Source organism: Sminthopsis crassicaudata, chromosome 3, assembly GCF_048593235.1.
Source record: "Sminthopsis crassicaudata isolate SCR6 chromosome 3, ASM4859323v1, whole genome shotgun sequence".
Classification (NCBI taxonomy): Eukaryota; Metazoa; Chordata; class Mammalia; order Dasyuromorphia; family Dasyuridae; genus Sminthopsis; species Sminthopsis crassicaudata.
The window spans coordinates 621,591,719-621,605,428 of NC_133619.1; the positions used below are offsets into that span (position 1 = coordinate 621,591,719).

Here is a 13,710-nt window from a genome sequence, read left to right on the forward strand (position 1 = left end):
TTGAAGATCAGAAGGACTCAGGGGACAAGGATTTCTACCCATCTCAGGGAGAGGTGTGAGTAAGGCATGAGAGAAAGAGATTTGGGTCCATGATTTTATTTTTTTTTAAAAGAAAAATGTTTTGATACCTGTATTTCAATACAGTGGATTTCCCTTATAATCCTGTGTATTTATTTAGAAACATGAATCAGAGGAAGAATCAGGCTTCATCAGACTATCTAAAGGGCTTAAGATGTCACCAGTATTATAAGAACCCCTGACCCTGGAGGCTTACTGCCAAAGCTTTGGTTACTCCTTGCTCTTACAGGTTTTCAAGGATCATTTCAGCCATGATTCACTTCGCTCTGGTGCACACAGCTTACCACTTCAGCCAAGGGCTTCCTAGACCTACCCAGCTCAGGCTGTAAGTATCCTGTTGCCTAGAGGGTGGAGAACATGCCTAAACATGGAAGAGCTGTCATTTCTTTGTCAGGCATTAGCCAAGCCAAGTTGTTCAATTAAAAATTACTTTGATTTAAAGACCAGGCCAGAAAGTGTAAGGGGAGAGAAGGGCCCAGAATCTTTACTTGTCCAGCTCAACACAGCACGTTCTCCAGAGAGTTCTGTGTTTAGGAGACATCACTAAAGCAGAACCTCATTTTTTTTTCCCCAAAGAGAGCAATACTTAAGACATCCAAATGAAGATTATCCAATTCCAAGCAGTCTGCCTCAAGGGCTTCCAACACATAATTCAGAATATCCGTGGTGGCTCCTTTGAGGGTGTATTTAATTTCTGCAGATACCCAAGTCTCAGAGCCAAGACTGAAAAATAGGGAGGCATGCCAGTTAGGTGATGCCAGTTCTGGGTCTAAGGTTTCAAGGTTCATATACTTACTCAGAAATCAATTTCCCATGACGTGGCCTGAAAATATTTAAAGCAACGGGCAGTAATGCTGAATTAAAATATTAGGGACAAGTTGTCTACACTCCACATGTGGATGTGTAAGTCATGGCATATGTATCAAAAATAATTCATTTATAAAATTAGCAAAAAAAAAAAGTTGGGGGTCAAAGAAAGTTTCTATTACTCAACTCCCCTAAAAAACCCATTCTAATTAAAAAGGATCTCAATGACATGACCGTCATCTAAAGTCAGAAAGGACAGAAATGGGGAACCCCAATCCTGCCCCGGGGGCCCTGGCGGTCCAGCTTCGTTCTCCAGGCAGTTAGCCACACTTGTCCAATGGGATGATGAGTTTGGAATTGAGGCAAACCCGCAAAGAACCACCCCACCTGTTTTTCACATTGTGCTCACTACTTTGTAACAAAATCCAGGGTTGGTTTCTGGGAGATTTTACCCCTGAATAAATAATGAACAAACTGTATTCAGCCAGGTAACCATACTCCTCTCTGGACTGGCCACTCTGCTCCTTCACTTCTGGATCTTGTTCAGGTAAGCATTTTCCCAGCCTCTGCAGCTGACACTACTGTGTGTGGGAGTCAGGGCACCTAGAGGCAGAGACCTAAAGCTTGCCTTACCTGTAGAAGAGCTGCTTTTCTTTGGAAATAATTTAGCTGCATACTGTCCCATAGTTTCTTCTCCTGGCTCCAATCAGATCTAGTCACCTCTTTGAAGAGAGAAAATGATTCATACAAAATTTCTATTGTAAGTTTAGGTGGGCTAGAAAAGGGTGGGTTCTGGTGTAACTTCTGATCAAGGTCTGCTTCTTAAGAGCATCCAAAGCCATAAAAAATGAGACCTCAAGAGCAGTGCATTGTTACAATTTCTGCATCCCCTAGGGATCAGTTCTTACCAGTGCAACCTAAGGTCTCTAAAGGCTGAAGGCAACCCAACTAAAATCACTCAGACAGAACAAAGCTCCTTCTACAGATCTTCTGCTGGAAAACTAGAATGAGGCCCATACGTCAATGAAGATGGGAACAATTTGATGCACTTGACACTTTGTTTGGTATCAAGAAAGTGCCTGCTGTTAATGAGGGAGCTCAAAAAGCCTGGATCTGGGACCAATTTGAGATAGAAGAAAAGGCTTATCTCATTTAGATGCCAGTCTGAGTTCAGAGGTTGCTTATTATAGAGGCAATGTTGGGATGGGAAGTGCTCTGCATCCAGAATCAGAGCATGTGGACTTCATTCAGCCATTTATCTCCCCAACCGTAAGATGAGGAAGTTGGATGAAATGGCCTCTCATGTCCCTTCCAGCTTCAATCCATGATCCTGTAGTTGTAGAAGATGGGATCATAGACTGAAAACTGGAGGGACTTGAGAAATCACTACCTAACAACCCTTTCATTTTTAGGTGAGGGAATGAAGCCAGAAGTCACCCATATCTGTGCAGGACTGGGACTTGAACCCGGGTCCCCAACTCCAAATCTAGCACTCTTTCCACTATGTTACCTTATCATTTATTGCTTATCTACTGTTGCAAAGAAAATAAAATCTCTAAAAGTTAATCCCTATCAAAATATAACATTAACTTGAATTAGGAAATACAGAGCATATATAATGTCTCATATTTAAAGTAATTCGGTTCTATAAAATAACCCTCTGAATGTGACGTGTGCTATTTCCATCCTTACTAATAGTGGTGGTGGGGGAAGGACAACCAAAAAAACCCAGCTGCCCAGAGTTCCAGATGGAAGTAAAGCTATGGCAGCTCTTGAGTTCCTGCTGAGCCTGCAGGTTTGAGGATTAAACTGTCATATGGGGTGTTGATTTCCAGGCCCAGATCTGCCCATTACTGCAGCCAGCCCCTCCTCTGCAATTTGGTGATTAACATCATCTTTGCTTTTTTCAGCATCGGTAAGTTCCTGACCATTCTAATTGAATATTAAGCTTTAGGGGACAAATGGGTCATTTCTTAGGTCTTGTTCTCCCTCTTCCCAGAACTAATATTCAGAAACAAAATAAGCTGATTTTATGTCCTAAGTTACTTTAACTTCTAAATATTGTGTGTGTGTGCGCACGTGTATGCATGCAGATATATACAGACCCAGAAACAAAAATATAACATGCATTCGCATTGAAGAAACTATTTGTAACAAGCCAAGTCAGTCTCATCACAGCCCTGTTTGCTGCTTTTCCTTTCAGGCCTGGCTTTGTTCCTCACTCAGGTGAAACCAGGCCCCAAGACCCAAGGGGGGCTCTTTGCAGTGTTTGGTGTTGCCTCCTTAGCTGAGGGAATCTATACTATGGTCTTAACTTCCCTGGCCTCCAACTGTGTAAGTTTCTGAAGGAGTGTGCTCTTAACCTCAGGCATGTGAGAAATCACACAGGCCAACTGGCCTTCCCGTTCTTCATACTTAGCCTCCCTTTCCCATCTCTGCCTGGAGGGCATTCCCTCCCTTCCTGCCCATATGATAGATGATACTAGGTTGATGTTTATTGATTGAAAAAAGGAAACCACATCACTAAGGAATTCAGCACAAACAAAGAGCAAATGCTTATCTGTGGAGACACGGGGATGACTACTCAGACTTAGGTCTTTATTTAAACAAACTTAATGGTGATGGGAAGAGAGTTGAGACCATAACACATCATTAAGAGATTTTTATTTTTAATCTAGAACTGTAATTTCCTTAGTACAGGAAGTTCCTGGTGTGAGAACTCCCCTCCACTTATATTGTTCAGCAGATCAATTGCAACTTATTGCCTTAGATGAGGCCCTGAGAGGCTCAATGAATGGATGTCAAAGTTGGGACTAGAACCTCATCTTCCTGACTCCCAGGGTGGCCTTCTATCTACTATAACGCATTGTTATATCAAGGAATAATCAAAAGACTAATATAAAACTCTAATATAAACCAATATAAAATTAGTGGTTTAAAGGTCCATATTCCTAGAATAACCTAAAAAAATCACTTATGGTAATGACAAGAAACTACATTGTGAATTAGTCTGACATGGGAGCAAATTTCCTATTTCTTGTCTTACCAACCAAAGAAATATCAATTAATCTTCACATAAAAGTCTCCACTGATATAGATTTCCAATGCTAGATCAAGGAAAAGAATCATTCCTCATACACACTTTCTTATACAGGAGAAAACCACCCCTGAACTTTACTACCTATCTCTGCTCTTGTCAGCTGGCAGTGTGGTTTCTATAGGTAGGTATAAATATTTGTGGAGGGGCCCCATTCTCATCAGGGAGGAGTGGACTAGCCATGGGTTATGCATTCTTTGGGAGAAGCATCTGCCAAACTGGGAACAAGTAAGAGAGAAAACCCTGATTTTTTTTTTTTAACATGGAACCAACATGGACAAAGAATTATGGAGACTAGGAGAAAGATGTCTTCTCACATTCATTCCAATTTCATTTTTAAAGATCTGTATTTTTTCTCTGTCTTTAGTGTTCTTCTCCATAATGGGACTGATCAGGCTGGCCATCAAGGTTTCTCCAGGCCTGGAGCTGAACAAGCAGCCAGACATGGGTATCGGGGTCAGGGTGCTATCACATTTCAGATAGCGCTTTGGCAGGTTGGGCAATTTATTGTGACCACAGGTTTTTGCTGGAAGCATTCCCACCCATGTCTCCCATCCTATTTCTTTTAGTTAGCAAATCCTTGCAGCAGACACAATAGGCACAATGTCCAAACTGGGCATTTAGAACACAGCAGAGTCAGCTTTAATTACTCATATGCACTGACCAGACAGGCTGATAAACAATTGAAATCAAACCAGGGGGGATTTCTGAAGCATCAATTTCACCTTCAATAAGATCTTTTTCCCTAAATACTCTTCAAACATCCAGAAGACATTCTGAATCTGTTTTCAGTTCAAATAATTGGTAGTAAGGGCTTGGGGACTACTTGGAGCACAGACCTTACTCTAGTAACTGCTAGAAGTATTGCTATGGTAACAGCTAATTAAAAAAAAAAAAAAGAGGTAAAAGGGAATTGGTAACATCTTATTTAAAAATGCAGAAAGCTTTATTTTCAAAAGAACAAAATGATTCAGATGAAAGGTTTGAACAGGGTCAAGTTGTTGCATCTAAAAAAAATTTTAGTGGAGACTTTGGAGCTGATAATAATCCTTGGCACCATTTCAAGTACTATCCTCTCCCCCTCAGGTTAAAACAGCTTTTCTGCATCTCAACATCTAATTGTGACCTTCTAGAGAAAGCAGGTCATTAAATTGCATCATGGCTAGACTCTCATTCCCTCTGCATCTGTTTACAAAATTGAGGTTATTAATGGCAAAGCTCTGGTTATACACCACCACCCCATCTTTACTGTCAACATTGGCTAGCTTGCTCTCTTTTCTTCTGGAAATGCAAACAGGGCATATGTGCTAGGAAAAGGAAGTCCAAGCTACAAGGGAAAAAATACCATTAAACCTGGTCACATTTGTGACTATAATAGCACCTCACACCATCCAATCAATTTTCTTTCATGCTGGAATCAGAAACTACAGGGGAAGTTAGCTATTATAACAACACAGGGGAAAAAAACAAAAACAAAAAACCTTACCAGGACATTCAAAAGAGGCAACCCAACACAATGAAAAGAGTGCAAGTCTTGGATTTTAAATCTTGTTTGAAATAGCCACAGGAAAGTCATTAAAACCTCTCTGAGGGTCAAGCTTAATGGGGTTATAGCAAACTCCTGAACCAGCTAACAGAGAGACAGAAGATACTCAGCAAACCCTCCACACCCCAATACAGGGGGACTACCCTCCTTCAGTTGATGGAATGGCCAGAACAGGCTAAGTCTTTAAAACTACAGGGCTGGGACAGTCTGGTGATCTTACCTGCATCCTCTTCTGGGTGAAGATCCAAGTTCACCCACAACATGGATGCCATGAAGTGAGTTTATAGGGGATAGGGGGAAGGGCTACCTTTTAGACTCTGTGGTCTTCCAAGAAATGTGCCTGGGGTTTTGTTCTGGTCTATTCCTTTTGTCTTTTCAGTTCTAGACGTTTCTAGGCAATGGAATCCTGGAATCACCATGGAGACTGTAGAGCCAGGATTCCAAGCCAGATATGCAGCCCTCTAGGGTAGCTGCTGTTTTTCTTCGTTCTCAAAGAGGACCAAGCCATCAGGGAGGTGATGACAAGACATGCAAGTAAACCGGATTTAAGTGAGGGAGGGCTGGGCAAGGTCACCTGCCTCCCTTTCCCCTCCAGAGCCAGCTGGGTCCAGTGTCCAGACAGGGATCTGGAGGACTGGAGATGGCCTCCAAATGGGAGATCCTGGACTTTTTAAGCTAAGGTCTTTTGCAGGTCTCAGTTATCCTGAGACTGAACCTATTCAATGATTAAGGCTAGGTAGCAACTGAGGAAAAGAATCTCTTTCACCTAGCTTCCCGCCCCCCCAAAGGAAAAAAAAAACCCTAATAAATGAGTGAATCTGGGAAGTTAAGACCTTCAGAGTTTCTTGCCAAAGCAGAAATGACTATTTACATTCAATCTGAGTCAATCAGGACCCAAACAATGACTAAATGGGGCTTGGCCTAGGACGGATTGGTGGTCAATTCGAATAAGACTGGTTTTGGTTTAAGGCCTGGCAGGGAAACCCTGAGAAGCTAGGATACCTGGGACTCAAGCCCAAAGAGGATTCTGGACTTGAAACTTGAGACTGTGGAATATAGGAACTAAGCTAAACTGTGAACTTAATCCACTTTCCCTCAAGAGAGTATGAGGTGGTAAAAGGCAGGATTAAGTCCCACATACCTGGAAAGTCAGTAATACTTTGGAAAAGCCAATGTGACTGTAGGATGGTTAAATGGGGGGAGTAGGGATTCTCCTACAATTGAGGGGACACCATCAAAGAAGCTGGTGTCAGTGGCAGAAAGCCTAGTCACCCTAACTCCCCTTAACAGTGCTGGAGAACTTTGGGGGGAAGAAATGTACCTCATTTCCAGGCAGTGAGGGCCAGAGGAGATAAGCCACACAAGCATCTTTCCAAGTTTACTCCTTATTGACAGGTTATAGTCACAGCCAGACCTTCCAGATTGATGAAATCATAAGTCCTTGACATACTGTCTTTTTACTGTCTTGATTTCTAAACTATGGCTAGCTGGAGCTGCACAAAGCCCAGAGAGAAGTTTTAAAGATCAAATAATGGTTTAATTAATCACTTTCAGAGTGAGGAATACCTCTCCCTATTGCAGAAAGGTAGAGCTTTTATATACAAATAATAAATGGGAAGGGAGGGGGAAGGTGGATTACAATTCAATCATTTTCAGGTTTCAAGTGGTTTCCCATGACAAGCCCACAAATGCAGGGCAAGATGGGTGTACTTCATGAAGTTCTGTGGGAACAGTTCATAAGTGACTGTTTCAAATCACAGGGATTGTTACTCGATGAGGCAACAGTACCAGAGAATGGGAACAGGTTCTCCAATGTTTGAATCATGTTACTTAACACACCCAGGAGATGACTGTCAAGAATTGATTCTTTCTTCTTTTTGGGGCAGTGGGAGGGGCATGAGGCATGTGACCAGAGTGTGACTTGCCCAGGGTCATACAGCTTGGAAGTGTTAAGTATCAGACTACATTTGAACTCAATTCCTCCAGACCGCTCCTAGATTGATCATTTCAAGCTGCATACTCAGATAAGAAAAGGCAGCTTTGAGAAATCTAAACTGTTAGTATATTCATTACATATATTATCTTGATACCGTGTTTCCCCGATAATAAGACACTGTCTTATTATTTTTTTGGGACTAAAAAACACCAGAAGGCTTATTTTCAGGGGAGGGCTTATTTTATCCTCCATCATGCCCATTTTAGCCTCCATCATGCCCCTTTTAGCCTCCATCATGCCCCCTGAGTGCTTATTTTATTCTCCATCGCTTACTGAACTTACCGAGTTTTTAGATGGTCCTGTCTCAGCTCTACTCCGCGGCGCTGCTCTCAGTAGCGCCAGCAAGCAAATCACCAGGGAAGAAGAGGATGACGCGCTCACTGCTGCAGCTCTGATTGGATGCAGCTCGGAGCGCGACGTGCGTTTCACCCGGGAGGGGAGGGCGGCGCTGCTTACTGAAGGTACCGCTACGCAGCATATAGCACAGGGGATCACCATGATGACCGTTTTCATAGTAAGTTCGATAGGGCTTATTTTCGGGGGAGGGCTTATTTTAGCGGAATATTAAAGAGTATGTGGGTGTCTTATTTTCAGGATAGGTCTTATTATCGGGGAAACACGGTAATATGAAAATCAGGAATTTTTCCTCACTACAAAAAGTATTCGTTTCCTTTGGCAGAAAGGTCTGCTCAATATTTCTAACCTGAAATGTACCTTTAGATTATGTGACTCTAACAAATTCAACTTGAGATTTCATTTTAAACTACAAACTTCAGAGATTTAACAGCAAAACCAAAACATCCCAGATTTACTAAAAAGATCTACTACTTGATAATTAAACAGCAAGAGTGGGAGAGCTGCTTTTAATTCCCTTTAATGTTTCCCTTTTGGATAAGACTCTGCGTTATCTTATACACAATGTCATCATTTCTGCACCAAAATCAAAATTTTATTTTAGCTGATGTCAGATTCATTAAGAACTGTTTTCATTTTATTTTATTGATACTTTATAAAACCATGTTGTTTTCTGATACAAGTGAGAATGGTAAAGCAAATAAAGAAACAAACTTTTTCTAATACAAAATGCATTATGAGTTTCTGTACTGAATCTTCTATTTATTTGTTTTTGCTGAGGCAATTGGGGTTAAGTGACTTGTCCAGGGTCACACAGCTAGGAAGTGTTAAGTGTCTGAGCCTAGATTTGAATTCAGGTTCTCCTGACTTCAGGGCTGGTGCTCTATCCACTGTGCCACCTACCTGCCTTCTTTAAATATTTTTAATAAATCTGGGGGCAGCTAGGTGGCGCAGTGGATAGAACATCAGCCTTGAATTCAGGAGGACCTGGTCTAAACCCTAAGGTCACCTGGCCTTGGGAGTGCTGTAGTTCTACAAACAATGCTGGCTGTCAGATAAAATCTGGCTGTCAGTAATATCAAAATTTCTGAGAAAATAATGAGGTGCATACCAAACTAACCCTAAAATTCAATATTGAGGTACCTTCCAGACCACTCCTCAATTCTACATCTAAGCCATAAAATTAGTATATCAGTGACATGAAGCACCTGATCTCTCTTTTTCCTATAAATTTATCTTCTTGCTTCTGGTTCTTTGCTAAATTCTTTTGGAACTTAGCCTGCTTCAACTGGCATTACAATTAGTAGTAATAAAGTAAATAAACTTTGTCCCTTTACTTGGAGATGGGTTTAAGTCTGTAAATTCTTTTGAGACACTTCACAACATCAGTCTGAAATCCCAACCTTTGGTGTCTCCTTTGAATCTCAACAACTATTTTCCTTGGTTTCCCCAACTGTAAAATAGAGATAACAACAATACCTCCTTCCTAGGGATATTGTCAGGATCAAATGACATATTAGTAAAGTGCTTAGTACACTGCTCAATACATAGTCGGTGCTATATAAATGCTTCTCTGTCACACACACACATACACACACACATCTTCTTGCCTCCATTATAATCGGCACTAACAGCATCCTACAGCCTGCAGTTCTGACTTATATAGGCTCAAAGGAAAGGATCCTTGACACATCTGACCTCTATTACTCCTAATTTGCCCATGACACAATTCTAGTACACTGCCCTTTGTAATACCTGTTGACATCTCTGGGATATGCCCACATAGAGATGCTGCAGAAAGGTTAGTGCTTTTTTCACTTTTTAAAAAAAATACTTGGGTGATGTTAGTATTCTAAACGTAAACTCTTTTAACTAATGACAAATTAACTATTGGACAAAATGAATTGTACTCATCTTGATACTGTGCTATAAATGAAAGTAGAAAAGAGAAAAAACATTGTAGGTAAATGGGAGAACCAAGAGGAGGTCGAACAAAAATGAAAGAGTAGCAAGAAGCAGGAGAAGGAGCTCCCTCCCTACTTCAAAATTCCTCCAACCACAGCTAGAAAATACATTGGAATAAATTCAAGAAGAGGTCATAGTGAGTCAGTTTTCCATCCCAGGAAATATGGGAATGCCCATTAACTGGAGAATGGCTGAACAAATTGATAAGGTATATGATTATGATAGTATAACAGTGTAGGGTGTGTTCAGGGAACATTAATACCACTGGGGTGAAGGTTGCTGAGCCCTTTACAGGGCTGCTTTCCACTTTTGGTGTCCACTTGATCCACCTAACTCTCACTTGTGGCTCCAAGAAGCTGTAGTACACACAGTGGCCAGTAAACTGTTTCAGCAGATGGGCTAAACCAGATTGAGGGTAACCCAAAGGTTCTCAAACCCTACAATGTGTTAGGGGAGTATCAAGGAGACTTTCCTTGAATAAATGGGAAAATAAGAACAATTTGTTCCAACAGTCTTCAAAGCAAGTGAAACAAGTGTTGTGGAGTCATCACTAGACATCTTGACTCTGTCCTGCCACCGGACAGTGGTGGTTCTGGAAGACTTAAATCCAATTTACCCATGAATCAAAAGACATCACCATACCATTTTCCCATTTCTACCGATCTTAAAGCCCTCTGGTAATGGATAGGTATGTGAGGAAACAGCAGTGATGAGTTCTGAAAGGTGTTTTGGACAGAAACTAGCTTTAGTCCCACTTTCTAGAGATCTTGAGCAGTGTCACCTTGCCATGCCTTGTCAGAAATCCAAGTCATGTCCCTGAGGTTAAATTTTCCCTATAAACCTACTTATGGGCCATCCCATGGCTGCTTTAGGTCAGAGTCCATCATGGCACTCTGCCCCGTGGTGTCTTTCCCCTTCTCCAGTGCCATGTGGTATCTCTCTTAACTCCACTATGTTTCCTAACCCCACTTCTCTTCCTTACAGCTATCTCTTTTAGGGTGCTATGTCTGTTTCTGGAAAATCTCTTTCTATGCTTTTCCACTCTATTTCATATTTACCATTCCTGGTGTCTATTGTATCCTTTCATTTTGTCTGTAACCTATTCCCCCAAATAAATCTACTGTTTGCCAAAGAAAATGGCCATTGTGAATTTTTCACATGTTCAAACCACAACTTTTGGTGCTTGCCACCATTTGCTGCCAAACCCCACATCATAAACCACATCAACAGACACAGATAAACTGGGAGCTGTAGGAACAATCCTGCACACAGGCAGCCCAGGCCACATGGTCATCTTTTCACTGGAAGCAGGAGTGGGATTCAGCAGCCCTCTGGTGTCTGAGCAGCTTTTTAAGGATCACACTGCTCACCTCCACGTGTGAGAAAGGAGCTAGAAAAGGTGCCCTAAGAGTTGTCTGCTTATCCAACCCTGGCCTGATTACTGTGGCAGGGGATCTCACCCTGCAGTCAAAACAATAAAAAATGAAAAAAAAACTTCTGAAAAATTGATTCCACTCACCATCAGTACATGGAATGTATACACACAAAATCCAGTAGACCTGAAAGAACAGCTCCTGTTGCAAGAGAATTCAACAGGAATCGCATCCAAATAGCTGCTCTGTGTGAAACAAGGCTGGCAAATGAAGGCCAGTTTGCTAAAGCAGGAGCTGGATTCAGGGTTTTCTGGAGTGGCCACAGGGAAAGGGAGCACTGTGAAGCTGGTGGAGTTTTTGCGATCAAAACTAATGTAGTAAACAAGCTCACATGCCTTCCAACAGGAGTAAATGGCAGGTTCATGACAATGCGATTGCCACCTGCAGGGAAATGCCATGCCACCATTATCAGTGCCTATGCTCGCACCATCACTTTAAGGTTAGAGTAGACTCACACTACTAGACAAAGCGGGAGTTATTGGGAAGAATGGAGTTGAAAACAACAGCGACAATAGCTATTTACTACTGAAAACTTGTGTATCTCATGATCTTCTCATCACAACAATATAACTTCATGGATGCACCCTCACAGCAAACACTGACATTCAAAAGACTGATTGTAAGAAGAGACAGACAGGATATGAGAAGGACCAAGGCAATATGTGGTGCAGACTGCTGGACTGATCATAGACTTATTACCCTTTCCAAGCAGAATGTTCACATTCAGCAAATATGCCCCGAGGCAAAAAGACTACTAGAAGAATTAATGTCAACAGATTAGAATGCTTTCTGAGAGGGAACAGTTTGTGGCCAACTTGAAGGGTAAGTTAAGTCAACACATAGTTGGCAACAATGGAGCAGAAAAGGAATGGATAGTTTTCAGAGATTTGATATCCAGCATTGCATTTGAAATGTTCATAGGGACTATTTATATCCTACCAGTGTCAGAGCATTCCAAGCTCATATTGGTCTGATCAGCCACAGTTGGACACACGGTAACTCAACACTAGTTGTTGTCATTTTGGTCCTTTTCAAGAATGAAGGAAATTAACCATAACCATGATGGAACCAATTTGGAACTATGCTCAAAAAGTTATCAAACTGTCTATACTCTTTGATTCAGCAATGTTTCTACTGGGCTTATATCCCAAAGAGATCTTAAAGGAGGGAAAGTGACCCACATGTGCCAAAATGTTTGTGGCAACCATTTTTGTAGTGGCAAGAAACTGGAAACTGAGTGGATGCCCATCAATTAGAGAATGGCTGAATAAGTTATGGTATATGAATATGAACATTAAGAAATGATCAGCAGGATGATTTCAAGAGGCCTGGAAAGACTTACATGAACAGTTAAGTGAAGTGAACAGAACCAGGAGATCATTATACATGGCAACAAGAAGACTATACAATGATCAATTCTGATAGACATAGCTCTCTTCAACAATGAGATGATTCAAACCAGTGCCACTTGTTCAGTGATGAAGAGAACCATCTAAACTCAGAGAAAGGACTGTGAGAACTGAGTGTGGACCACAACATAGTATTCTCTCTTATTCTGTTGTCTGCTTGCATTTTATTTTCTTTCTCAGTTTTTTCTTCCTTCTTAGTCTGATTTTTCTTGTGTAACAAGGTAACTGTATAAATATGTATACATATATTGGATTTAACATATATTTTAACATATTTAACATGTACTGAACTACTTGCCAACTAGGGGTGGGGATGGGGGGAAGGAGGGGAAAATTTGGAACTAAAGGTTTTGCAAGGGTCAATGTTGAAAAATTACTGGCATTAATTATCCATGCATATGTTTTGTAAATTAAAAAAAAAAAAAAGAATTGGGCAAATGGAAATAATGAGTTCATGAGAAATCAAGATACAATAAAGCAAAACCAAAAGAAAAGAAAAAAACCAACTTAGTTATTTTGATTATTATAAAGGCTCAAATTAAATACCAAGACCTGAAGGAAGATGTTAATCTGTATCCAGAGAAAGAATGGACAAATGGAAATATGTACCCCAAGTGGAAAAGCATGGTCCCAAATGGGACCATGAGAAATATAATGTTGAATCTTTGCAGTTAGAAGCTTATTACTAGTTCTTCACTCCCTACTGCAGATATTTTTAACAACCCAGATGTACTGTCCTGAAAGATTGAGACAGTGACAACCTGATAAGCTTAAAGAAATACTGCTTGCTGCTGCTTGAGAATGACCCCCTTAGAGTGATAACTTTTTTGCCTCCTGTTTAGAATAGAAATTCCTTTATTATGACAAATGTATCAAGAAACATTTTGATGTTTCTTTCTATAAATATATGGCCCTGAGGCCACTCATTACTGACCCCTCCAGTTTTGGTGTTGAGGGATTAGTCTTGGCCAATAATAAAAGGCTCTTAAAACTTCATTATTTTGGCTACCCTGTTTTTCTCTGGG

At 41.0% G+C, this 13,710-nt stretch overlaps 1 protein-coding gene across 3 annotated transcripts in view; it reads right to left on the bottom strand.

The window, feature by feature from the left end:
* Positions 1-13,710, bottom strand: part of NMNAT1 (nicotinamide nucleotide adenylyltransferase 1) — a 49,821-nt gene that overhangs the window by 31,129 nt on the left and 4,982 nt on the right. Inside the window, exons 1-2 of one of the 3 annotated variants that reach the window (XM_074306321.1) lie at positions 5,749-6,033; positions 1,519-1,607 (exon numbers count right to left, since the gene is read on the bottom strand). The exons of the other annotated variants lie outside the window; for them this stretch is intronic. Coding sequence (XP_074162422.1) covers positions 1,519-1,570 — 52 coding nt within the window. The 5' untranslated portion in view covers positions 1,571-1,607; positions 5,749-6,033. Of the gene's footprint in view, positions 1-1,518; positions 1,608-5,748; positions 6,034-13,710 lie in introns of those variants that run through there. 3 annotated transcript variants of the gene reach the window in all.